At 34.7% G+C, this 27,802-nt stretch overlaps 1 protein-coding gene across 2 annotated transcripts; it reads right to left on the reverse strand.

The window, feature by feature from the left end:
- Nucleotides 1–380: 380 nt before the first annotated feature.
- On the reverse strand, nt 381–27,546 carry AK7 (adenylate kinase 7). 2 transcript variants are annotated; one of them, XM_074582403.1, is made up of 18 exons: nt 27,428–27,539; nt 26,674–26,859; nt 25,437–25,545; nt 24,337–24,431; nt 23,446–23,556; nt 19,539–19,622; nt 18,870–18,958; nt 18,291–18,381; nt 16,372–16,449; nt 15,475–15,624; nt 13,950–14,078; nt 13,503–13,644; nt 11,946–12,074; nt 10,911–10,973; nt 8,740–8,937; nt 5,124–5,344; nt 2,834–2,992; nt 381–1,626 (listed from the first exon to the last, which is right to left on the reverse strand). In XM_074582403.1, exons 1-18 carry the CDS (start codon nt 27,503–27,505, stop codon nt 1,588–1,590), a joined length of 2,151 nt encoding a protein of 716 aa, XP_074438504.1. In that variant the 5' UTR covers nt 27,506–27,539; the 3' UTR covers nt 381–1,587. The 2 variants fall into 2 exon arrangements, with proteins under 2 accessions (XP_074438504.1, XP_074438505.1); XM_074582404.1 differs by lacking the exon at nt 15,475–15,624 and having other exon boundaries at nt 27,428–27,546.
- Nucleotides 27,547–27,802: the final 256 nt, after the last annotated feature.

Raw genomic sequence — 27,802 nt, forward strand, 5'->3', positions numbered from 1 at the left:
TGAGGCGGCAGGGGAGCGGGGTGGTGGAACTGCGCTGGCTGGGGACCTCGGTGTAACTGAGGGCAGCGGAGGGGTTCCGAGCGAGGGAAAGCGCGGATTTTAATTTCCATGGAAACCAACGTGTGTGGGGAGCCGTGGCGGCCTCTGGCCTCCCTTCGGCGGGGTTTGCGACCCCCGCTGTGCTCCTCTGGAAAAGGAAGGGTTTCGGTTCAAAGCCACCTCTGTGCCCGTCTTCTGTTCGTGGCCTCCCTGCATCCGGCTCATTTTGGTTTGTATGCCTCGCACAGAGCAGAGAGATCCTTTTCCAGTAATTGTTTTTGAAATCTCTGGATGTAATAAACTAGCATACACTTAAGAAAAAGAAAAAAAATCACACTCTTCACATATCAACTCAAAACTTTCTTCACAGAAAAGTAAGTGCATAACTGTACACAAAAAAAAAAGTATCTGCTTTTTTAGCATCCTATTTTCATTTTTACTCCGAAAAATAGGACTCAAACTTAAACTTTCTCTACAGATTATTTCGTCTTCAACTGCCTCATGATAAACTGTCAGCATACAGGAAATCTAGACCCCAAAAAAGTCTGTTTCTTTAGAGTAGGCGATGGTTCTGAACTCTGCTCCTGGCTATAATCACTGACTTAGCTGTGTGACTGTGAAAACACATAGATAGGATTGTTTCTATGTAAAAATGTTAGTATATCTGAATAAGCACATTGGGCATTAATACATCTAAAATTCTAATACTAAAAGTAATAGATAAAATAAGTGTAAACTGTTTCTGAATCACCATTCTTTCAGTTCTTCCTCTTTTTTCCCCCCTTTTCCCAAACAGTCCCTGATTTCTATTTTGACAAAATCGTATATTTGTTTCACACCAAATGTTATCAGTTTTGGTATCAACAGGTATCAACAGTTTCTGTGAAAGGTATATGAAGTTGATAAAAAAGGGAATGACAGCCACATGCTGGAAAATCTAGATTCTTCAAGAATCTATAAGAATCGTGTATACAATATTGAATAATGAAGAGAATTAAAGAAGAGCTACACCCATTTGTTTGATTCCAAATAAAAACACAGGTTTTAATGACATAACTACGCTGGGAAACTGTTTACCAGTTGGATGACTATGTTGTGTCACTTTTTGTCTCTTGGTAGGTGGAGGGGAAGTAAGAGCTGCTTCTCTTTATTTCCATTTTCAGCAAAACCACTTTTTTTTTTTAAGGAAAGTTTTTCCTCAGGCTAGGTGCCTACATCCGCTATGGACCAGGACAATTTGATTCTATTTATTGCTTAAATAGAATAAGTAACTGAAAAAAATCCAGGAAGAAAATTTTGGAGAGAGAACAGATTCTTATGGTTCACCATTTCAAAGAGACAATATGTGCAGTAAATGGTACTTTTGTGGAAGGAATATTAAAAACCCAATACAACATAGTAATAAAGTATGAGAAACAAAAATGGAGATTACATAATAAGCCTAAACAAACAATAGTTTCAGAAACTAAGTTGTGGGTTTTTTTAAATGCATTAGGAATTTTCTCCCTTTGTACTTCACAGCTTTGATAGTTGCTAGGATTTAATGTTTCATTCGATATCAGGACTGTTCTTGAAAAGATATTCTGCCTATAAACAGAAGAGTTTCAAAGTTAGAATTGGGGACTTGAAAATAAGTGTGAAATACACACAAAATAACAAAAATATAGTGAATAACATTGCTTTAAACAAAATCACAGAAAGTATTAAATGGCTATAAAATGTAATTTCTGGAAGATATGTCAGAGAAACCTCTTCCCCCCCAAATACCACCAAAATACCATCTACCTCATTCTCCCTCTTGGTAGCAATCACCCCATTCCTATCATGGGCAAGAGACAGAAGTGAGCTATTTATGACAGTACTTGCCATTCCATGGCAAATCGTAGGGAGTACCCTACAGCCCGGTTTCTGGGCCCAGAAGAGTAGATAATACAGCTCTTTAAAAGTTACAAAGTTAATAGGGAAGATCTCATGCTCCTAAAGCTACAGGTAGTTGTCACTGATCAGTAAGCAAAAAGGTTACAACAATTAAGCATTCCATAGTGCTTAAAGTGGCACAGAACACTGATGCTTTCATTTTAAGCTTTAGCTTGGTTAATAAAACATTTCTTTTCATTACAACAGTGATAGCTTGTTAATAACTTTCTTAGTATGTGCAGGAAGAACAGCAGCACAGCAATAACTTTACAGCATCTGAATTCTTGTCTGAATGCAATGCTGACCCTGCTTTCAGCTCAAAGTTGAACTAAATAAGTTCTTGAGGTCCTTTGCAACTGGAATTATTCTACTAATATCTTAGAGGATTTTACTCATTAATTTATCTGTGTATTGTAAAGGGAATTACTTGAAGAGCTTTCATTCATCGTGACAGTAACATGTTCTCTTGTGCCTAGAGGTGTGTAAGCAGGATGGAGAGTGATGTCCCCCTTTCTGCAGGCCAGTGTGTCACACAGCAGACTTGGCAGGATACGTAAGATGTGCAGAGTACGCACACTGAAGAGAAGCAGATTCTGGTAGTGATTCTTGTCCTGTTACCGTTTAGCAAAAGTGGATTATTCCCTTACTTGATACACAGTATGAAGTGATGCCATAAAGTGTAGTTGCTGCGTTTTTAGTTTTCGTAATAATTACTGCTCACCAGAATTCCAGATATTATCCACTAGTTAATTGTTATCATGACAGTGGGGAAATAAAAAAGTTAAGTCCTTACGTTAACAGAGATTCTTTTGGTCTATGTGAATATTTTCATTAAGCTTTCTCAAACGTATATAAGAAAAAAGTGCAATCAACTTACCAGAAAATCGACTGGATCATCTGGCCTGATCCTACAGCATTCATTTATCCCTTGCATAAGTGTTGGCATGACATTCTTCATTAAATAGTTCCGTAGTGGAATGGACTGGGCTTCCAATAACTCTTGTTCTTGTCTTTTCACTTCCTCCAGATGTTTATTCTATAAATAATGAACAAAATCATAAACAATAAAGTTTATAGCATTTACCAAATAGCACTTGACTAAATAATAATGGTGGCCTAGAGAAAAAAAAAATAGTGTTAGAAGCTGTGGACAGAACTTTAAAACTCACAACTTGTCAGGAAAAACTATTAACTGCTTATTAAATTTAGAGCATGTGGCACACTGAGGACAAAGAATTGAACATGATGAAAACTGAACTAATCTCCTTAGTAAAATTATTTTATTTTTTCTCTCTTTATATCCTGAAGTCCTCCAGTGGTTCTGTTTCCATAAGATACACTGTATCACTTCAAAAATTAGTACATTGGAAACACAGACAGTTTCTTGAGGGTTCTTTGAACTGGAGGGGAAGAATAATATTTTTACTCAGAAGAGAGCCCTGACTCTCTAAATAACTGTAAGTTGTGTTGGGTTTTTATTTGTTTGTTTGTTTTGGGTTTGGTTTCTTTGCTTTATTTGTATTTCATTTATGTCAGTTTTTGAGGGGGATGAGAGTTAAATAAACTAAAACTCCAGGGAATTACATCTGTTTACACCAGCTAAATTTATTCTTGAATTCAGGTTAAAACAAATACAATGATTGCACTTAAAAAGTAGGACGGGTGGGGAAATAAAACTGCTGCAAGTTTTTCTTTCTTCCATTTAATAGCACTTAATAGCATGCATACTTGCAGTAGTTTTAGCCAGATTACTCAAAAACATTTTTATTGTCCTCTCTCCTCTCATTTTATTCATGAGACGTATATAGATACATCAAGCAGATGATACCCTGAAGACTGCTTTTCTATACTCAAGGCATAACACAAAAGCAATGTTCAGATAAAATGGATATACCAATATCTGGAAAAGATATTTACCTTATTCACTCAATCCAGGAGTGCTATTGAATAAATCCTGTAAGCGGTCTTTGGTCACTACTCAAAGACAGCAATTAATCTACAGTCTCAAGGACAAAAAAATAGTTGCTTAGGTTTCCTGTGCATCTGCCTATTTAAAAGGATAAATTTAAGCACACATTTTATTTAAGCACTTTAGCTTTGAATAATGCAGATTTTGCGCTCTCTGAAAGTTAGATGGTTTTGGATTGAATATAGCTAAAAATGTGTTAACTACCCTTTACTAATCTCTTAGACAAGTTTACAGGGAGTACAAAATGCTGTTTAAGGTTGAATGAAGCTGTAAATAAGTATAAAGATAATAAAGAAAACTTATTTACAAGGCAACACCTAAGCAATGTAAATGCTTCTTTAAAACTGCATAATTTTAGGGTATTATTTCCCCATAGAAGTGAATGGGCATTCAAATGTAAGAAAAGGATTTTTCTGTGCAATGATCAGTTTGTTTTTAAATACCTCTAGAAGAAGACAATAGAAGAATTGCCTTCTGGTGAAACAACCTGACTTTGGGTGTGAAGGAGAATGTTCTTATAGTATGCATTTCAGGTTATTTACCTAAAATGTCCTTAGGCATGGCAAAATAAAAAAGGAAAAGCATCATGTGCAAATCCTGTGAGGTTAAGTAGCCTCAAACCCAAGTACTTATTAAAGTATTAGGAAACACAAATCATCCTTCAGACTGCATCAGGTATTCCTCACTAAACTGAGGACTCGGCTCTCAAAGGTGTTTCTCCTGCAGGCTCAGAAACCTTTCTGCAATACAGACTAGAATATTGATCAGTGTTGAGTTAAAAATCTTGTTTGAAAGGCATAATTAAGACTTGGTCAGCTGCTTAGAAGGAAAGTGAGCAAAATGCAAAAGTCCTAGAAGACTGGTTATGGGAAAACACCATTGATTGTAGAAGATGTTTATAAATGGTGAAATAAAAGTGTCCAGCACCGCAAGAACAAGACGAGTATCATAAAAGTATTTTAAAGACATGCTGATACCAACATGCAAAAAAGTGCTATGTCTGTAATCAAAAATAGACTATATTCTTTAGGCTGGGCATCAAAATGCACTGTGAAGGTAATCTAACCCAGATCTAAAGTATGAGATAAGGAACTAGAGAATTTATGCCACACTTTCCAAGTGTATTTATGTACCAGTTTGCTGGAAGGCATCTAAAACATACATCATAATGGTTTCCCAGAAATACGTATTAACCTACCCACTCTTCCCAATTTGCCATCCTTTCAGCCCTTTCCTCAGCTTCTTTACGCTCTTGTTCAGCTTTTTCTTGAGCTTCTTTGACAAGGCATTCCTCAGCTGCTTTGCGTTCCAAAATCTCCTTTTCTTCATCTGTCAAACCATAATTCCGAGGTTCCCCAATTTCTTTGATGATCTCTTTTACAATAAATCTGTTCTCAGGATCTTCGAATTTGGCTACATCTTTTAAACAATAGAAGAGAGCACTTTTAAAAGCTTTTGTCAATTATTAATAGACTTCAGTAAATAACTGCAAGACCTGAGAATACATGGTGTTCACGCTGTTTGAATTTTCAAATATAAGATGTTATTTTCAGTTGCTTATAAATGACAATTTTTTTCTACGCAGAATGAAGTTTTCTACATCTTATTTTATTTACTAATTTCAGCTAAAGTAGTTTGTCTTTTTAAGATGATGTAAGGGAGAAATGTATCCAAATAATTTTGACAACTATTCTGTTTATCAGTTGCAGTTTGCCTAAGTTTTGAAACTTGAAAATTAGGTCATTCACTATCAGAGATAGTCACAAATCTTATGTCAACTTATCCAGATGCATAAAACCATCAGCTTTTGACCCTGTCTCCCCCACAGGTTACACAATAGGTTCTTGGGATTTGGCAATAGACTCCAAAGTTTTCACTCATACAGATTTACAAATACACAGACCTATCTCTAGTTGAGCTCTTACTGTGTTATATCTACAAAACAAATCTGTAGCTTCATGTAGGAGCACAGAAACTGAGCAAGACCTTCTCTTTCATTTCATTCCTTCTCCCTTTTAATCGCTGAAGGCTATTTGTGTATTAAACTTGCAAAAAAGAAAAAAAAAAGAAGGAAAAGAAAAAACAGAAAAATGAGGAGCGTCTCCAGGGCTTTCTGGGCTTTGTATGCATTCAGCATGGGGAGGCATCTGGCAGAAAGGGTATAGAAATGTGCATAGAAAAGTGGAAATGTGGGCTTTTCAGTTATCCAGAGAATATAGAGATAAAAGGCTTGTTCAGTGGTAAGAGACTGGAGATGTGAAGGCAGAAATGGGTAAGGAGAGCAAGCAAAGGGGAAAAACCACAACAAATAGATTACAGAATTTAGATGAGAATCCAGTAGTCCCTACTCCACAGTCCTCTGCTTTATGAAGTTATTTTGAAAGCCATTAGCAAAGCATGCTTCCCATTTCTTCCTAATCACTAATTCAGACGGAAGATAGCTGTCCAATGCTAACACCATTACTGCAAGAGTTTAAGTGTTTGCGATTTGGACCTGAAGTCCAAAGTCTGCTAATGAATTGAGGAGAAAGCTAACATAATTCTACATGATAAAACTTATTTTACAGCTTCTTCTTTCAAAAAAATCAGGAATTACATTCCTGAAGTATTCCAAATTAAAAGAATAATACACTTGCTACGTCAAGCAGTCCCTTGTTTCTGCAATTTTAGCTGCACCTGGATAGAAAAAATACAGTGCAAACCACTTTTCTGGTCATTTAAAATATTGCTAAGAACTCTCTCAGCATTGAATTTGAGGTCTCAAAGTTTGCATTTTTTTCTTAGATGGCTAAGCAAGAATACAATGCAAATATTACAGCAATCATAATTAACTGCATTTATCCTCAAAAATAAATACATTTTAGATAAAAGGTGAGGTTAGCACTGACACTAATTGAGAGTAACAATCACCAGAAAAGGAGTTAATAAATGAAGATCTTCAAAGCAAATTGCTATTATAACTTTAACGTGCCTTTTTGTAGATGATCTAACATGCCTGTGTCACCATCCCAAATTTGCAGATGAGAAAAACAAGACACAAGATAACTGACTTGCAGACTTCATGCAGTGAGTCACTGCAGCAAAGTAGGGTTTCCAGAGTCTTGAAGCCCACTCCTTTGCACTAATCATATTTCAGACTCATAAAAACTAATAATCATAAAAGCAATTCATAAAGCCATATGTTATTAATTTCTAAAATTAAGGTGGAAGAAAGATTTGATTAATTTGAATCAATATTTCACAAATCAAGCATGATTTTTTAACCATTCCCCTGTTTAAATCTGATACTACTTAATTAATGGATCTGATAAAGCATCATCTGGGATGGAAGGGTATTTGCAGAGCTGAAGGTTTCTCACTGAAGTTATCTTTGTAATCTGTCCTTACCATTTTACAACAGAAAACTATATGCTTGCATACTTCAGTGGGTAACAATCCGTGATGTGAACACAGATAAAGAGGCAGTTCCCGAGATAAACAGAACCTAAAGACAATGCTCCTTTGAAGATGAGAATCAACACTATAAACTGAATGTGAAAATCATCTGGAAGTCACTGAATGTCACAGTTGTGATACCTGAATAATTAAAATTAGTGAGTGAGTTTCCTTATTTGGAATGGACTAGAGTTTAAGAGTAATCTTTGGACATAATTCTTAGCAGAAAACACTGCAATATTCTATCCTAGAGTATACATTTTATAGTCCCCACAAAAATGAATCGTGGTCTTGGACAGTGCTACTAATTGCATAACCAGAAGTGTCCAAGGTAAGAATATGACCAATTGATGGCATCAGACCTTAATATTTACCATTTCTTACAGTTACTTTCTGTAGCCAAATTACCTTAATTCTAAAATGATTCTACTAACACACAATTTTTTTCCACTACTACAGTTCCTAACAACACACGTATGGTATTATTCTCAAGATAATCTGCATGACTGACATTAAATGTTTAGGAAATCAATTGATTTAGGAAATCAATTAAGACTAAGACTGTTCAACAATTAACATCTCATAACTCATCTCAAATGGACATTCCGAATATCAGCAGTTTGATTTTACTTGCAGGGTTTTCCGTTGTTCCTTCTTTTCTCGCTGCCCCGTCTCACCCTGTCCCCCCCAAAAAAAACCCCAAAAAACAAAACCAAAACATTTTTCTTAAGAATGCTGTCACCCTGATCTCACTGGTTTTGAATAATCAAATATTATAGTAATCTTAAGATTTCCTAGTAACCATAATTTTCTAGATAGTGTGTAAGGGAGACAAATTTTCTCATATACAGGTATAGTACAAAACAGAATCAGTCCTAGCCTTCCACCTTTAATAATTTTCTTCCATGCTTCATCATTTACAGATTACCCGCTTCATCATTTACAGGTTACCCATATATTGTCATGGCATCTGAGGATAAACCTAAAGAAAAAATATGAGCAGCTATAATACTGAAAGTCCATGAAAATATACTGTTACACCAATCTGGAAGGATACCAGTACAGAGCTCTGTAAGCTAAGTCAGAAATTTTTTTTTACCATTTAGCCTACAAAAATGAACAATTAAAAACCCTATTTGTAAAAAAAGATTAACTGTACGAGAACAATTCAGAAACCTTAGGAGTATACAGATGTTTTTGCAGGTTTGGATTTAAGAGGTTGTTGTACATGTATTCTGCAACATTAATTCTATATTCTAATATACAGAATAAATATTTTATATATATATCATATTACTATATGATCTTCACAAGTGTTAAATTTCTAACAGCAAAACCTTTATATTCTTAATATACCTACTAATTTTATTATTTCATACCAATAAACTGAGGATGTATTTCAAGTTCATCAAAATAGTTGAGAACAGTCTCATCTTCTGTGTTTAACTCTCTGAAGAGATTCAGAGATTGTAGGAACCGGTCCTGGGTATAATAAGTTCCAGCAACAACACTCTCCGGCAGATTTATTATTCTGTTTATAAGGAATTTATCAGATGCAGTCAAAGAAATAACAAATTCTGTGAAGAAGAACACATTATTAGTGCTTATGTGTTATTGTTTTTCTTCTTTCTTACCTATTTTCTGTTAATAATAAATTTTAAACCACAATTGAACATAAATAGATGGGAACTGTATATATATCTTTATAGAGAATTTAATTGTCAAATACTTATACTCGACTTCTCCAGTTAGAGCAATCCAACAGTATTGAGAGTGTGTAAAGAAACTAAATATACCAATTTCACCAAATTCTTTCTTAGCGCTATCAACAAGATTATTCTTGCAATAAACAGCACAAAATCTTAAAAACAGCGACGCAGCATAGTCCAAATTTTCTGAGAAAGCTATCATACAACCAATGCATGTAATAAGTAGAGAAGAAAAAAAATTCTTATGAACTATGCAGCCAAAGCAGCAAGTAACATTGGAAAATTTAACAACTCGCTTGTCAAGTCATCTAAAGTCATCACCCATCACAAATAAAGGTGTATCTGCTGAATTAAAGTAAATTTTAAAAAAATAAATTGAGTAGTACATTAAAGATATTATGCCACCATATGCCATAAAAATTTAGCGTCAATGTTATTTGTAGTACTATTGGTAGGTAAAACCACAAGGAATCTTTCAAGTATCCATAAAAAAACCCCTGTCTCCTTTCTTCGCTTCTGAAGTGACATATTCATAGTTTCATTAGGTTTAGTCTTGCAGTATTTTAGTAACTCAACAATCAATTCGTATTTATTAAATATGGCATCATATAATTTATCACAATATATTCTCATATTTCTGTTAATCTCCTTACTCAACACTAGTGAAACCTGTTAATTTAACAAAGCCAGGAAGTAATTTTTCTGATACCAGAGAGAAATTTGCAGAATCAAGCACAGCGCCCTCTCCCCGCCACCACACACCCCACCCCACCCCCCAAAAAAAAATCTAAAAGAAAAACCAAAAAAAAAAAATCTAAAAGAAAAAAACCCCAACCTTCAAAAAAATCCAACGACAAACCCAAGAAAGCTTCGCCAAACCAACAGAAATCCTTTCTGGACTGTTCTGTTTTCTAAAGCAAGTTTCCTCCAAGGTTGAGAAAGTATCTTCTTAAAACAGATCCCATGGCTGAAGCCCTTGTTATGGGAAAGAAAGTGGCACTTCTCCAGCCCATCATAATAATTCATTCACATTTCCTCTTTTGAAATGGTGGCTAAAAGTGGGTTTGTTTATGAATAACAAAAATTATTTACTCCAGAAATCAGCAATTCATAAGTGATTAAAAATTGTTAGAAGCCTGCCTTTTAAATCAAACCTTTATCCCCTTCATGGACGTGCAAAGACTACGGAATTTTTCAGAAAGTTCTAAATTTTCTTCACTTTCACTGAAGCCAGTAAATTATCATTTACTGAAACACTAAGCATTTGAGATATTCAATCTTTATACTATCTAACTGTACACATCCTGTAATGCAAAATATGCCAACTTTATTGTCTGAATGTAATGAAAACTTCCAAAGAAATCAAGAATAGCAAAAACACCAGGATGAAGCTATCTCTGCATAGATGAAAACCAATCTATTTTAATTCACAATTTCACTGATGCATTAAAATGAATTTGGTAACATCTTTCAAGATACCATACTAAAGATAAACATATACTTTTTTAGTACGCGAAGTTCAGCAGCTCATTTTTGTTCCATTAATAGCTGCTGTAATCACAACAAAGGCAGCTGCTACTATTGTTATCAGCCAATAGTTGATGATGTTTTCACAAAAAGAAAAAGAAAAGAAGAATAAAATGCCCACAAACCAACCCAAACCCTTCCTTTTGATTAATTGTTCACTTCTGAATAAGAGGATAGCAGCATTACACAAATTAGATATTTATTTTATGTTAAATTAAATATGAACAGATGGAGTGATATTTTAGTCTTCTCGTTGGTGGCAGCAATATTTCAAAACTCTTCTGTTTATTTAAAAAGAAATCTATCAAACGTACCAGGTGTGATTAATGTATCACATTTAGGTATTTTGCTTTTAATTTCTTCATCTTCGCTTTCCACTAAAACAAAAGTAAAAAATGATTGACGTTTTCATTTGAAGCAACAATATCATTATATTTGCGAAAAATGTGCCCAGTACAAACACAGGTTTGTCTATATTCAAATTATACTATCTATTGGAAATTAATCTAACCTAGACACCAGTTTAGATAATTAAGTAATTCATGCTGCCAGCTGTCACAAAATTCTGCCTTGGGACAGTAGTAGTTGTTTGCCTGCATAGAAGAGGTACGCACATGCATACACGATTTTAAAACTGCTGTCCTGACCCTGCCCTCTGCTCCTGCCAAGTACATTATTCTGCCAAAAACAGAGACAGGGCTCAGAACAGTGAGTAGAAATGTTTTACAGTGGTATGGTTAAAATGCTTTCTGCTACTAAATGACTGCTGTTCTGAAAAATCAGTAAAACTGCCTGAAGAGCATCAGCTGAATATGATAACTTACAGACCAGCATATTAATCTGAACAAAGCTCATGATGTAATTTGCATATGGAGATAGTTCTTGGTCTTAGTGCACAGACAGTGCTTGCTCACAATTTGAAATGTATGTCGCAGAGCTCCTCTGAAGTCGTATCTATTGTAGCTGATGTAACGTACCCACTCTAATCTGGTTCACAAAACATGTATTGGTGCAGTGGCTGGATCCCCTCATTAAACAGCCCTTAAATATGAAGAAATTCTGCCTCAGAGCTTGCTTGAGTAGAACAGACCAACACAGAACAAGAAAGCATCCTCTGTATTTGTGCATTTACTTAGTACAAAGACAGTCTGAAAACCATCTTGTGCTTAAATTAAATAAGGTGTATTACAATCCCTCTTAACATTTTAAGCATCATGTGAGAACAACTTTGTTCTGTGTCTTGGACTGCAGTCATTACAGTGCTGATGCACTTCCACTACCATGGCACTGAGAACAATAATGATAATGACAGTATCAGCAGCAATAAAACCCAAAGCAGCAGTACTTACAATTAAAAAGATCTTTTGCCTGGTCATAGGTCTCTGGGAATCCATCTAAAACATATCCCTGATTCCTACAAGGCATAGATTTAAGCTTATCCTTCACACATTTAATAATATACTGATCATCTAGACGACCTAAAACAAAAAGAAGGTTAATGGGTATCTAGTTTATGGAAAAGAGATATCTAAAATTATTTTACTAATATTTTAATTGACTTATCAGAAAAACTTCTATTTAGATCCTAAAAAAAAAAAGTGTATTTTGAGTTATATGTATATTACATGTTGTCAGCAATCAATGGATTATAAATGTGTAACTATAAAATTGCATTTGTGCTTACAAGAATATGAATATTAGAACTCTTAAGATACTAAACATGAAGTTAGGATTTTTTAGAATAATGCAATCAGGTATTAATAGAAGCAGCAAAGAAATATTTATAGGAAAAAAAACATGACAAAACAATAATTTTTTATTTATAATTAACAGTAAGGCTTGAAGATAGTCTTGCAAAACAAACATGAGATTGGTTTTACAAGTGTCATTTTTGGATGAATAGATTGAGATACGAAGAGGTTTATTAAGTTGGCCTACATTGTCGAGCAAATATGTGGGACTAAAAAGCTAGATTTGACCTGATTTTTTGTCCTTTTGCAACCATTGACTCCAGTTTCCTACATTATTTCGCTTTGGCATTTAAAAGTCTTAAATATTTATAAACCATTGTAAACATAAAAGTATGTTACTATTTTAAAAGACATTATTATTTTAAACAACAAAGGAGGGCATGCAGAAGAGATGCTGCCATAGATCTCCTTACTGAAGCTTTTGGGTGCATTACAAGTTCATTGCTTTACAAATACACAAGATCCAAATCAGGTAAACCTTTAATAATAAAATGCATTTTTAAGGAGGATCATTTTATTCCACATTGAAAATGATAAGCACTAAGTCAAAACTACATGACTCTATTCATATATAGATGATAATTACTACTTTTCATTAATGGCAATTTTTATTGACCTTTTTTGATCTGCAGACTTTAAAATTCTTTACAGGCTTCACTAAATACTATTTATGTTTTAGAGATAGCGAAAATGAGGTATAAGGTAATTAGAAAACCCCCCACAACCTCATATGACAAAGCACTAATTCTTTTTCTGACTAGAATATTTTTCTTCTTTGCAATTTTGCTAAAGATGTGTTTCACTAACTTTTTACTTTATATTTTAGAATTTGTTCCCTGTGCTGAGGAGAAAACATGATGTTTTTAAAAACATCTGGCCAAGAATCTAATGCTTCTGAGTATACCATTGTTACTTACACATCAACTTACAGGATAAAAAGTGTTATATGAAGTGTATAAAAAAGATCAGTTTTAATACACAAGGTGTACAATGTATAACATAAAACACTGTACTTGATTTTTAAATAAGGCACATATAAATGTGCCTTTTAATATAACGCAAAGGTTCTAAAGCACAAATTTATCTCCTGATCTTCTATTTGCATAGGGTCGTACTAGTTACATAAAACCCACCTTAGTACTTTGTATTTCCTACCTGAATTCTTCTCCATGCTTTCTTTTATTTCAGATAATAACTCTTGTGCTGCTTCTACATTTTTACTCTCGTCCTCTTCATCATATTCTGCCTCTTCTCCCACACTGTCAGAGTCCAGTTCTTTAGACGCCACAACTTTCTCCTGAAGACAAGATCAGAAATATGAATAGGCTCAGAAATTCCATAGCCAAATTTCTTTTGTACTCAGATGTAATAAAAGGGAAAAATGCAAACCAACAATTTCTTTCACATATACTCCTAGACAGAGAGATACTGAGCAACCTTCAGCCTCTAAAAAGAGTTCAGTGCATCCCCCAGAGGTGATCAGTATGTCAAAAGATATTTCCATTCTAAAATAATGGAATTATAACTAATTTTTAAATGATGCCAAACATTTTAAAATCCCAGAAATCAAAATAATAGCAATATTAGGAAACAGCGACACACCAGATTTGCTATTGTTTCAGAAATGACATCATTTATCTTGATGTGATGCAGCTTGTAGTGTTTGCAGAGCTCTTCAGCAATGGTAGATTTGCCAACCCCAGGAGGACCATGAATGCAAACTTTGAGAGGCTGGAAAAAAAAGAAAGATATAACATCATTCAAGCATGACGTATGCTGTTACTTAAAAGGAACAATCTTTTTACTATAACTAATAGGAAATAACAATTATAATTAAAACTGAAATTTTATTTTAGTTTTATTCATTCATTTATTTCTCACTGAATATCTCCTATATCATCCACAGGCTTTGAGTAAGTAACACAGTTACTGAAATTAAATGTACAATTGTTATTTTGACCTCAAAAATTTCAGATCCATCACAATCTTAAGATATTAGTGATTTCTCATTTCAGCCTACCTAGCCTGTGGACAAATAAATGTAATTCAGATTCAAACATACACTTATTAAATATATTATGCAACAAACTCCAAATTACACAGCATTAACTGCCTATTTAGTAAATCTGACAGTGCAAACTGCAAATTTTATTAATAGAATGTTGATAGGGACAGAGGTCTAGCTAGCCTTCCCTCTCCTTTCCACTTGGTATGTCTATATTTTGTACTGAATTTTTTGAACTCCATGCACGTGTAGGCAGATGCAGTAGTTAACCCAAACACAGATCTGATAATCCTTTCAGAGGTACCCAGGGACTTTTAATGAACAACCTCAAACGATAGTAGTTGTGTTTTGTTTTACACCTCTTGAACTCATGTTCAAAGTTTGAACAAGATTTAGACATGCTGAACAGCTTTATCATACCAATCAATACTTGAATGTATGCAAGCATTTTTCTGCACCTTTCAATAACTTTCCCTATACATTTGAATACAGAAGTTCTAAATATTAAGCTAACATAAGATACAGCAAAGTTGCTCACGACATTACACAATAGAGCAGGGTAAAATGAAAGCTACGTTGTGGTTGAATATCCTATCTCACTAAATATCTAGTTAAAGATGTCCCTGCTTACTGCAGGGGGGTTGCACTAGATGACCTTTAAAGGTCCCTTCCAACCCAAACACATTCTATGATTCTATGGTTCTGTATAATGAAGGACACAAAATACTTGCCTAACTACTGACTATTATGAAAAAACTTACATAAAAGATATATGTGTTGTGTTCTTGAAGCAAAATATACCAGGAATGCCATATATTGTATATAGAAACTAGTTTCAGAACAGCAGCTTCTCCATCAGGGAGCTTATTTGCATTTACAGGTTTTCGATCTTAAGCATAAAAGAAGTAGAACTTAATGATTATTGTTTAAATTATTTTTTCCTCTTTTTTAAACTTCTTCAATTTAATTTGCAGTTTTTATGTTCACTTATTTTGCATCTATCTCAGTCTTCCATGTGTTTTTACTTAAAGAAATTAAAGCTTGTGTTTATATAACCATTTCTATTGGGGGAAAATTAAAAAAGAAAGAAGCCCTTAAGAACAGTGTTCACCAAACCATTACCAGTAATCCTCTACTTTGCTTGTATTCCTTGACAATTCGTTCAACGTTCTCCACCAGTCCTGCCTCAGCAACCCACTTAATGTTGAAAGTCTCTTTCAGAAACAGAGATTCCATTCGCAGGTTCACAAGCAACATATCCAAATGCATTTGCTGAGGGAGCAAAGCTACATTTACTTACAGAATTAAACTATGCATGTTAGAAGAACACTTAGCTTAAACTAGGGACTCAAATGGAGGCGTGAGAATAGAGAGAATTAAAGCATAGGGAAAAGAAGGTTTACACACAAAGCAAAACAGACATTTAAGCTTTCAAAAAATATAAACATTTTTATATATAATATAAATACATGTGTATTTGAATATTCTCATGAACGATTAGAATATGAACCATTAACCAATTATTCTGTACAATACAAAGGTTTCATATAATTGCAGGGAATAACCTCTTCTATAAATTTACGAAGTACCATCTTAAATTTACCAGGGTTGTGATTTGTTTATTTCTCCTATGAGCAGTTTATTCCAGATAAATAGATTAATACAACATAGCTTATGTATGCTGTGTTCATCAGCTTTAGTAGCACATTATTAACTTTTTTGTTATTTTTATAATCTTGTGTAGGTTTTGTTAGAGTTCTGCAGTATGCTCAGTGCAGCAGTGATATCAGTGCTTCACTGCTTTTCTAAATCAGGCTGTAACTCCTCAAAATAGGCTGTTCTATGGTGGTTAAATTTTAATTTGTTTATTTTCTAATTTAAATTCACTGTCTGTATTTTTAGGCATGTTTTAAGTTTAAAATTTTCTGGTGAAATAAAAAAAGAAATTATATATTTCATGATATCATACTCTTGAGTTTACATCCTTTCCTTAAGTAATAAAAGGAAAATAGTACTAACTGTTAACTCTTTGCTCAGGAATGCATTTTCTTTTGGAATCTTCTCAATTTTTCCTGGTCCAACATTTTTACTGATGCACTATCAAGAAAACAAACAAACAAACAGCACTTATCAAATCGGATTCTTAGAAAAAATTGAACAAGACATCTGTGGATGAAATAAGTGCTTGAAATGTTATGTTATACTATACCTAAAAAATCAATATACTGATTTGAAATAGACAAAGCACAGTATATTAACTTTAATGTTAGTATTGAACACCTTTGTTTTTGTTTTGCTATATGATTCCTCTTTAGTACTTGCAATTAAAACAAAACAAGAAAAACCCAAACAAAACGCCAACAACAAACAACCAACCCAAAACCACTGAGAAGTGTTCCAAATCTATGTTCTTAAATCTACGTACAACTTCCTACTGCTTAAGATCTATTTGGAGACCTATTTTATTCCCAAGCACTTTCACTGCAGGTTCTTGAAGTATTTAATTCTGTAAACAATCAGGAAGGGTTTTCAGATGAATGTCACTAATAACTCTCCATATTACATTTTAATTTCATCATTAGACAGAAATTGTTAGTTACTCCTACAGCCCTTAGATTAAAAACCCCACTAGATTCCATAAAATCATAAAAAATTGTATAGTGTGTCAGGTCAAATCTACATATATTCCAGTTCAGTTCATTCTACAATCTTTTTCTAGAGTTACATTAGTTTTATACAGATCCTCTAACAAGTTATCTGCAAAAAGATCCTGAAGCATCCAAACTCTTACCCGTGCCCACTAACGCAAAGCATCTCTGCCATGGCCTTGTCTTCTCTAAGTGATCCTTTCGTACCATAATCATCAGTTTGCCTTATAGATTTTCTGTCAGGCTTTTTGTTCTTTAAGTGTTTGAAAAAAGGATATTCATTTTGAGTCTTTCCTGATAGTTGATCTTCAAGTGTTTTTTCACTTATCCTGGCAGATTTCGTGATCTTTTCTGTTGTGTTTTCTTTATGGACAAAACCATAACTTTTTGAAGTTTTCTTCAACCTATAGTTTTACGATGCTAATTTTCATTTTCTCTTTCAAAAACTTTTCTTAATAAGTAGCATGCAATGGCCTTATATGGCTATTAATGTAAGTTTCAATAGCCTCTACCCTTCTTCTCTAAGGACTTAATATTTTTAGTGTCTTTTGTGTTCATTTTTATATGATGTTCTTTCCTATGGTTGACCATAGCTGCAAAAGCTATTTTGACCTTTGCTTTGTCCATAGGAAAGTTGACTAATTGCATTATGGTCACTTACACTGAATGGCTCTTCAGTTACTAACTTTTCAGTGAGACCCTGTATATTTACCTGAAACAAAACAAAAGTTGCATCTTCCTGCGAGCTGCCTAACACACTGTTCCATGAAACATTTTTTGACACAACCAAAAATATTGCGCTGTTACATTTGATCCTTAGGTAACATTTGCTCAATATACATGAGCAAGTCTCCTATTACATTGTATTAGCTGACTCTCACTACCAGTGTATCAAGAGTGTATCTCACAACAGTATCATCAAGACTATTTCTAGACTTAATTTCTAAATAATTGGAAAACAAAGGTATCGTCTTACAAAATGAAGCGAAAAACATCTTAAAGACTGAGGATTTAATTACAGTACTGTGAATCCCATAACAATTCACCAGAACTTTCTTAGGTAAAATTTCTACTTAATGATAATACCACAAAAGCTGGTTCTGCAAAATCAGGTCCAAGTAATTTATTTCGTTCAAAGGAAAGAATTCTTAGAAGATTTAAGTAATTTTCCCTGTCATTTACTACACAAGATAATTCAGGAAGACCTAGGAACTTGTACTTCAGTAAAATGTATAGCTTTTAAAACCTTAAAGATAACTGGAAAAAAAAAAAAGGAATAAAATCTCTTACCTTTATTAATTCTTGAAGAGTGTGCATAGATGCATCTACTGCAAGTATATAATGAGATCTTGGCCTGTGGTCTGCTATATTTTGTACGACTCTGAAACATAGCAAGTACAGTCAGCGCTGGTAGTTAGAGAAGCATACTGGGCTTTCATTGTTAAATGTATTTCAGAAACAGTACAAAGGGTTTGTAAAAATCTTGCAGAACATTTTAGAGCATGACGTTTTCATATATATTTTCCTTAATACAGAAGCACAGCTAGATATTTTATTTGGAAAGAGTACAAAGGATAAAAAGCAGCATCTGTAGAAGATATTAACAGCCTGCTGTAGAGTCCAGGATCCATTTCCAGTTCTATGCCAGGTAACCAGTATCACACTCTAGATCAAGCATTGCTAGTAATTTTTTAAAAGCATAGCACCAGTGCAACAGTCAGATAAGGTCTGACTCAGTAAGAAGGGCCAAAGAGTGTTCTTAAACCCACCCACCTCCAATTTAAAAGCCTTAGTACTCTCCAGTAGATTTGGATTTGTTATCTAGCTTGGTATCAATTATTATCCAGGGGATTGGTTTTTTGTACTTACGCTGCTAAATCAACAACATGAATAGTTGGAATAAAATTGTTTCCATCTCCAAAAACAGGTAGTGCAGGTGTCTCGCTAAGCCAACCTATCTGAAAATACAAATGCAGAAAAGGTGAGGAGAAGAAGATTACTTTTAACTAGAACTAAAAAAGGAGTATTTGTTTACTAGGCAAATCTATATGTTCAGGATTTAAAGTTCAGTTTCTTGAATTATTAATGTAACTGCAGTAAAGGAAACAACTCTTGAGAAATACTGTCTGGCAGCCTACAAAAATGAAGAAACTTTTTTTTTTAAAAAAATATTCTTTGATTTTGATAAATGTTATTTTGTATCCCAAATAAAAGTAATGTTTGGCAAAAAAGATAGTATAATGTTGAGAAGAAAGATGTTTTTCCTGATTCCACTGATAGGACAGATATATCAGTTCTCACTGTAAAGTACATATGGAGATACTATTCAAAAACTATGGAAAAAACTAAAAAAACATATAGAGACAAAAAAGTGGAAAACAATTCTACTTTACCTAAAACATTTCAAAGGGATCAAATAATCAGTTTGTTCACAAAAGGGTTACGCTTATGATACCAAAGCTACTAAAAATGCTTTCAATTCTAGTGTGGTTTGCCCCTAGAAATTAAACGAACGTCCAAAAATAGCTGGATGTCTACCTTAAAAAAGTAGTGCAAGAGTCCTTCCCCAGCTCCATATTGATGTCCTGAAGCAACAACATAAGTTGAAAATTTATGTTTGTTCTGTGAAGTAAAATTGACAAGAAAATTGTAATAAAAATATGGTACTGCAAATGGGATACTGACTTACCCTGAAACTTGAATACTAGTGTTGTAAATACACAAAGCATGTAAATAATATCACTTAAAATTTGTAGCTAGATCAATTGTTGCACATCCTGTAGTTTCATAAGTCATATTGCTAGTATTTCCTTCAAAAAAAACATTGCTCAATCAGAATTGACCTGTCTACATTTGAACTGAAATTCTAAAAAAATTTGTAAGAGTTAAAAAATTGGAAGTAAGTTATGTAAATCAATGAAGTGAACAGGATAACTCATGTTTCAACTTTCTATTTCCAAGAAAAATAACTGTGAAATTCATTGAAGCCATTTTTTAATTGCATTATATATGTATTTGGCTGCCTAAAGAAGTGGGAAATGCTGGATCAATGGTTATACAATTGTTTTACTTTCATTTTGATATGCAATTTAAAAAAAAAAATAAATATATATATCCGTGACCATCTAAACATTTTCCTAACCACACATCATGAACAACCCACATATTTCTTGCTGACCATTATTGCATAATGTTATAAATTTGCATGTCTTGGCCACCAGCTTATGTGAAAAGTTACTGCTTGGATCAGTGTTGAGGATGGTTATACAGAAAAAAAAAAAAAGATTTTAAAATCATCTTAAGGAGAAAAACTTTCAAGAAAATCTTTTAAATTAGGACCAGTCACTTTTAAATTTTTAAGGTAAAACAAAACTGTTAAATAATTCTCATGATGTGAAGATCCTAGACATTATGTATCTACATAACACTATATAAAAGAACCTGCATTTATTAGCAGAGGGAATAAAAGCCAAGATTTGGGATCTACTTTTTTTTTTTTTGTGGGAAAAATGCATCTTTTGTTATCATCTTTATAATATTTCAGTTAAAACTAAGAACACTGTTAGCCAATCTTTGAGTATATAAGCAAAGCATCATATAAAGGGATGACAAGTTATAAAATCCGTGTATTGTATCTGTGTATGTGATTTTATCTATCTACTTACAAGGGAGAACTTTGCAATAAAAACTGTCAGCTCAGTTGAATGAAACAGCTTGTTAGTAATCATGAGAAACATTAAAATTAGAAGACATTACAAACAGCATAAGAGCTCCCACACTTAGTTTCCTAGGGTAGAACCCAGGCAGAAACTGTTTGTACCTTAAGAGCAGCAACTCCCAGGATTGCTCTGGACAGACTGCAAACATGCCCTGGGAGAAAAACATCCTGTAATTTCCATCTCCTAGCAGGAAAAACCTGCCTCTTGTGAAAGCACAGGAGGTGCTATTTCTCGTCTCCCTTACGAAGAATATAATATGTAGAATTTTCTTCCATCTACCTTGCAGTAGCCACTTGTGAAGACAAACCATGGTTTGTCACCGAGTGCTATACTTCACTGAAATACAAACCTCTGAAACAGGTTCAAGTGCTCTAAAAATATCTATTTAGTGTCACAAGTCATACATATGAAAGACACTACTTGAGATTACTTGGATATACTTCCTTTAAAAAATAATACAATTATTAAAATAGTAAAAATAATACAATTATTAGGCAACCTCAAGTTACACACAGCATGTTTAGTCATGGGTAAACTTTCAAGTTCCTGTGTAATATTCATTAAAGCCACTAGATGTCACATTTTAGCTATTATAATCAGTTCTAGGCTTTCGTTGTTTACATTTGTTTGTTTGATTGTAATAAAATGCTTGAAGTGGGAAACAGGTCTAAATTACTGGATTCAGGAGTTGCGATGCCACTGAGAATAGAACCAGCAGATGAAGAGCTCCTCTTTCTGTGGTAAGCAGATGTTTCTCCAAGGATTCCGAATTTGGCAGGACCTCAGAGTCTCCAACTTCTCTCTGACAAAAGCTACACAGCCCAAATGCACTGCCACAAAGGTAAAGGTAAAAAATTGCTTGTGGTAAAAAGCAAAGACTTCTAGCTCACAACTCTTGCTGAATTTTAAGCAAAATATAAGTGGGAGATACATGAACTCCAAGGAGTGAAATCTTGCTTTAAGCAACAACAGCCGTTAAATTGCACTCTGAACAGATATGAAAGCTAAGAAACCCTTTTTTTCTTGGGTGCAAGATCTTTACATGACTGACACGGCTGCTGAATCTCAGTATTTCCTGTTGAGCTCTTTGCAGGTGAGTGGCAACACTGTCATTTCTTTCACAGATGGCACATTCCCCAGATGCCACTGAATTTAGAAATGAGTAAGAACTGCAATCCAGAAGTCTCCAGCCATTACAGGAAGCTGATGTTGATCTGCTGGGGAGAACAGATGCTTTGGAGCCTTCCTATTCCAAAGTGCTGACAGAAGCTAAACTGGGACAATAATACCCATTGAAGCTGCCCCTGGAGGTCTGGAGGAAAAGGCATCTGTTTGAAATGCTGACAAGAGGTATATATTCAAAATATTCAAGTTGCTTTACTGTGTACTGCTACATATTGTTCCACTGTCTTCTTAACAGACATTCAGCCTGGCAAACATTTAGAAGCTAATTATGTGAGTATCTTTGTTATGTAGTGACTCACTGCTTTGGACTAGTCAGAAAAATTGAGTCAATGGTTCATCTGGGTGTTACTGGTGGCAGAAGTTATTGTGAGGTTTGGTGGACACTGTTTACAATGCTCATGTTTCTAACATCACAGGTATGAAAGTTATTCCATAATCTGATAGAATAACTCCATGTTAGCATAGTGAAAGTAAGAACAATTTATCACTGATTTTTCAAGCTGTAAACCAAATTTACCGGCATTCTGTACTATTAAACCCATGTTAGAATAGAATATAATTTCTAGTGCTATTTTCTCAGCAGGGCATAAGATCACAAGTGTACACTCTAATCAGAGTAAGGGTTTTTTTCCCCTCTATAATTAGCCAGATAAATTTCTGCAATGGACACTAAATTATATTTATTACGTGAGACTGCTAACACACAAAGAGAATGACCAAATGCCACCTTCATCATATAATGTATTTCATTGTCTTCCAGTTCTCTTTCCTAACTCTGCAGTACTCCATCTCCAATGACATCAGCATCAATTTTCCTGAGTTGTGAAGCACAATCTGAGACACTGTTGGTATTTATTTCATAATAGCTCTTAAATACAAAGAGAGGCATTGTCTGTTCTCTAGTAAGATTAATAATCTAATCAAGTTGAAACAAAGCCAAAGGAAGTGATTTTAAAACACATATAAAGTGATAACCTTTATCTAGTCATTCTGAGTCATCTCTATGGCCATGATTTTAAAGTAATTATAGGGTGGAATAAAAGTCAACAACCACTCTGCTCCAAGAGCACAAACTATCCAGGAACATGCTAGGTGTAGCCAGAATATCTTCTAAGTATTTAAATGAGACATAATATTTACATAGCTTGCGAATATCTAAGATGCTGCTTTTCTTTAAAACTCCACTTTTCTCTACATTCTTTCATACTCAAGTCTTTCCCCACATAGGCCTCAGCTTTAATGTTCTCCGACACAAACAACGAAACAATGTATTTTTTTTAAATGGAATAAGGATGATTTACTTACTACCTCAAAAAAAAGACAGAATTTGGGATTTGTATTATGCAGACACCCATGTTTCAAAAAACATTATAGTCTTCTCTATATTTGGTATTTTACTAATAATTGATGTTATCCATATTTATCAGGAGAATAACATACTCTCAAAATTTATTCAAATTGTTGGTAATTTCCATTACTAAGATAATGCTCTAAGTGAGAAGACCAAGCAACCTATTTTTATAAAAAAGTTCTTTACATACAGTTTTCCCAAGTTTGAGAATGAGTTTTTCAGCATTTATGTGATCTATAAAGTCAGGATGAGCTTTTCTTCTGCGATAATCTTCATCAGTAAAAGGGATCTCAGGATCTTCCTACGAAGGACAAAAATGTGACTGTGATACATGTAAAACAGAACAATTTTGAAAGGCCTAGATGGTTAAAATAAGTCCTTACAAATATTTTCAAAACCTGTTTTAATTTTGTTTTAACTTGAAATTCTTAAAACTTCTGATTCTGGTACTTCAGGTTCAACATTTTGAAAATCTTAGTAGTTCAATTTTCACAGCAAAAGATTTTTAACTACTTTTCATATGTAAAACACCATAAACTTTTATTATATATAGAATTACACAAGCGTGAGAAACTCTGACAACTGCTACAGATAACAGTAATGTGCACAATTTCTGTAAGACTAAATTTGAGAATTGCAATAGCATACTACAAAGAGTCTCACATGGTTACTGACAATACTTACGATATAAAGATATTTTTATTTATCTCTCTGTACACTGATTTAAAGATGTATTTCATTAACTATGTAGTAAATATGGAATTTTTTACGACTGAAAGACAGCGCGTATTGTGGTTAGCATAGGTCTTACCTCTTGTCCAAGCAGTCCCTAATGTCTGCCAGTATCATTGTAACCCAGTGCTTAAACTTCTCTGTCCAGTGAAATAAATTTAACAATTTTGGCAGTAAGTAGTGGTCCAAGGTGAAAGGATCATGAGCAAAAACACACTTGCTGACACCAACTTTATTAGTTGTCGTTGAGGTGCATACTGAAATATTTTCTTTAATCGCTTTTAATGAATATTTTCCATTAAAAGGAAATATTCAGTTAAAGAAAAATTTATGTTTTCACATTACTTACAGGGTCAGGGGGTTTGCTTTTTGCCCAGCTCATTATTGTTGAAATGAGGATAAATATCTTTGGTGTTGCAAAATGTGCTATTTCCATATGTAGGGCTGTTAAATGAAAGCAAAGGATTTAATTTATTGTAAACTGTATGGCACAAACTGCATTTTTGCATTTATAAAGGTCCCGTATAGACATTTATACCATAACATTCTATGTGATGTGTATTTTTAAGCAAATAGTCTTTATTTGGGTTGGTATAAAATAAAGATAATAAATCAGGAAAGAAAACAAATAGACAAATAGTGATAATAAAGAATCAAATTATTGGGAATCAACATAACCTACATAGAGCTACGTATCGGGGGGGGGGAGGGGAGGGAAGAAACAATCTATACTAGGAGATGGTTCATTGATTCATCTTTATTGACTGCTGAGATACTGAAAGAAAATAGAAGTGTAGGGGTTTTTCTATGATTGAAACAGAAAATCTACAGAACTCAAGTAAAGCTTCCTTATTTTAATTTAGAGCAAAATAATTAAGTGTGGGTTATGTTTTTTTGAGTCCTCTAAAACTGATGATGGTATCCAACTATTTATACTATAAACAGGAAAGCATAATTTAGTTTAACTGTCACATAAAGAACAATATTGCACTGTCACCATAAAAAGATTCCAGATGTTCATTAGAATTTGGATATAACAATCAGGAGAAAGTTTCAGGAAAACTGTTAGCAGTATTTTTATATTGGACTTTTAAGTCAGAATATACTTAAAATAATTGTACAAAATATTAAAACATTATCTGAATATCACAGGAGCAAATTTTCTACCCACGTCCCGATGCAAATAGATAAGACGATGGTTGATAGTTATTTAGGGAAGTAACTGCCTACACAGATATGTCATTTAAAGTGTTGGACCATTCCGTGACAGCTTCTCTAGCTTACAAATGCTAGAGCGCGTTCCATGGTTCCTCACTAATTAATTGAAAATTAATAAAAATTAAATATTACGGTAAACTATAAATCCCAGATAATTTCATTATACACTTATGTTAAATTTTGATGGCTGTACAGCAACAAATTTTCTGTTCAGTTAATAGCTATACTAACCAGAAGCAGCCCATGTTGCTTCCTCAATTTGATTTGCATCCTCAGTGATATTATATAAAACAATCTTACATTCAAGCAAGTGACTTAGGAGCTCTTCTTGAGAAGAGACCTGAAGGAAAAAAAAAAGTTAGAATCTGCCATTTAACAAAAAAATAAAAACCCCAAATTCCTTTTCCTTGAAAGTTTAACTTACTAATAGAATGTAGTGGTCAAACACTGGGTTGTTAGAATAATTCTGTTGGAATAAGACCGATATCAAACTTTATCTGCCAGATACAAGTAAGGTGACAAAATTTAAATTAAATGCTGAAACTTCTAATTTACAGTATGCATTAATATAGTTCAAAAAGGTGCACAATTTTTAGTGTTATTTTAGGATTTATATTTTCAATGCAATTGTGAGTATCAAAGGTATCAGTGACTTTTATAGGTATTTTAAACAAGGATCAGCTGGTAGAATGGTCAAGACATTAAAAAAATGTCTGTTTCCTTGGAAAATACCATCCTGACATTTTTGTTAAATGCAGATTGTCTGCATCACTTGAGCAAGTCCAACAAACACTTTGGGTAAGAGCAGTGATTAAGATTAAATACTGCCAGCTGTAATTTTCTGATTTCTGAACAGCTCAGCTGATAGACGTTTAAATCAAAATTTTCAAATGTTTGAAGAGGTTCTGGATAACCAATTTTAGACAGTTAGAGGTGATTTTAGTTTCAGAAAACTAAATCAAGCAATAAAAAAATCACATTCTTAAAAGCAAGCTTCCTTTAGTTAACTAAATTCTGGACATGTCTTTATACAAAGGTGTATGTTTTCAGAACAATTAACTGTTAGTCAAAGCTGTGATTTCAGTGAATAGTTAAGAAAGGGGACACCAAATTTGATTCCAGCACCACTACCTTTAAAATGGTGATAGAAGACACAGAGGAGACAAGAGAGATACTTGAGGTGTGTGTTTTGAGGGAAAAAGAAAGCAGACCTGCGGATCATCGTTGTCTTGTCCACAACTACTTTTTTTAAAAATATATTTTGAGTCTGAGTTCCTTCCTTTTACTATTTGCTGTATCCTCCCTAGCAGGGAGGAGACAACAGTGTGCAGGAAGCAGAAGGAATAAAATATATGCACACAGCTTCCAGCAGCAACAAAAGACCATTTTATTAATATATGTCATTTTATATGACTTGCGCTATTTCTAATGTTGTCTAATGGCAACCTGAAATAAGAGTCTTACTTACTGCATACGTTTCCTCTGCAAAATGTGGTTTAGCACTCTCTGGCTTGGAAAGGGTACCCACTACTTGGTAGACTCCCTCCTTTGGCTTACTAGAAACTTCCGCAACTGAATTATTTTCCTCTTCCTCCTCCTCTTCTTCTGCTGCTACGCTTTCAAGTGATGCCCCAACAACACATCTGGATAAATACTGCAATACGCAAGACACACACTTGTATGCAAATGTATATTGCATCCTACACAGCTTCTCATGGTCTTGGGAAGACACCAGCAGTGCTGAGTAGCTCTAATCCTGTTGGAGGTGGCGTAGCTCAGAACGCAGCTTTCCATGAACAGGAAAACATTAGGGATGCCTCAACCTCAGCTGCAAAGTTTTGTCTTGACTTGTATCTTACGTATCAAAGTGGAAGGTGTTGGCGAGTCCCTAGGTGCCTCTTCTCTGCAACCTGGCTCCCCTCATGCAGGTGGTCCCTCAGAGGGCTGTTCTCTCCCTCCATCAGGATCGGCTGTTACCTCAAGTCTCCCGACCTGTTTTACCCACACCTCCACTCCTAACTCTCATTTTCTTTCTCCTTACCGTCTTAACCCCTTCCTGCCCCCAGCCCCCCTCCTCGGCTGGGTGACCCCAGCTCCCTGCCCGGCTTCCCACCCGGCCGAACCCCCCGGAGGCCGCGGGCCAGGCGGGCGGCGGGGGGGAGAGGGGCGGCGGCGCCTCAGGCAGCGACCGCTGAGGGAGAAGCCGCGGCCCGCGCTGTCACCTCGCCGATGCTGCGGCCGCAGTAGGAGTCGAGGTGGTTGAGAAAGACCCGGGAGCTCGGCGCAGGCCCCGCCGCCATGGCCGCGGACAGGGACGCGGCCCGTTGCTAGGCGACGGCGCGATGGGCGGGGGCCGGTGGGCGGGGCTTGGCGGGGCGGGGCCGCCCCTCCCATGAAGGGTCTCGGGCAGCCCCTCCATGAGGACCATCGTCAAGACCAGCAGGCGTTTAGTGTGTACGTACACCCTCCTTTTAATACCTAATTCAATCTATCCTGCCCAATTCTATACCTAATTAAATCTGTATCTATGATCTAGCAATCAATTTAGCTAATTTATCCCAGGACAAACAGGGACAGCGGCAGCCAACAAATTAGGG

The sequence above is a fragment of the Larus michahellis genome, chromosome 4 (genome assembly GCF_964199755.1).
Source record: "Larus michahellis chromosome 4, bLarMic1.1, whole genome shotgun sequence".
In the NCBI taxonomy this organism is placed as follows: domain Eukaryota; kingdom Metazoa; phylum Chordata; class Aves; order Charadriiformes; family Laridae; genus Larus; species Larus michahellis.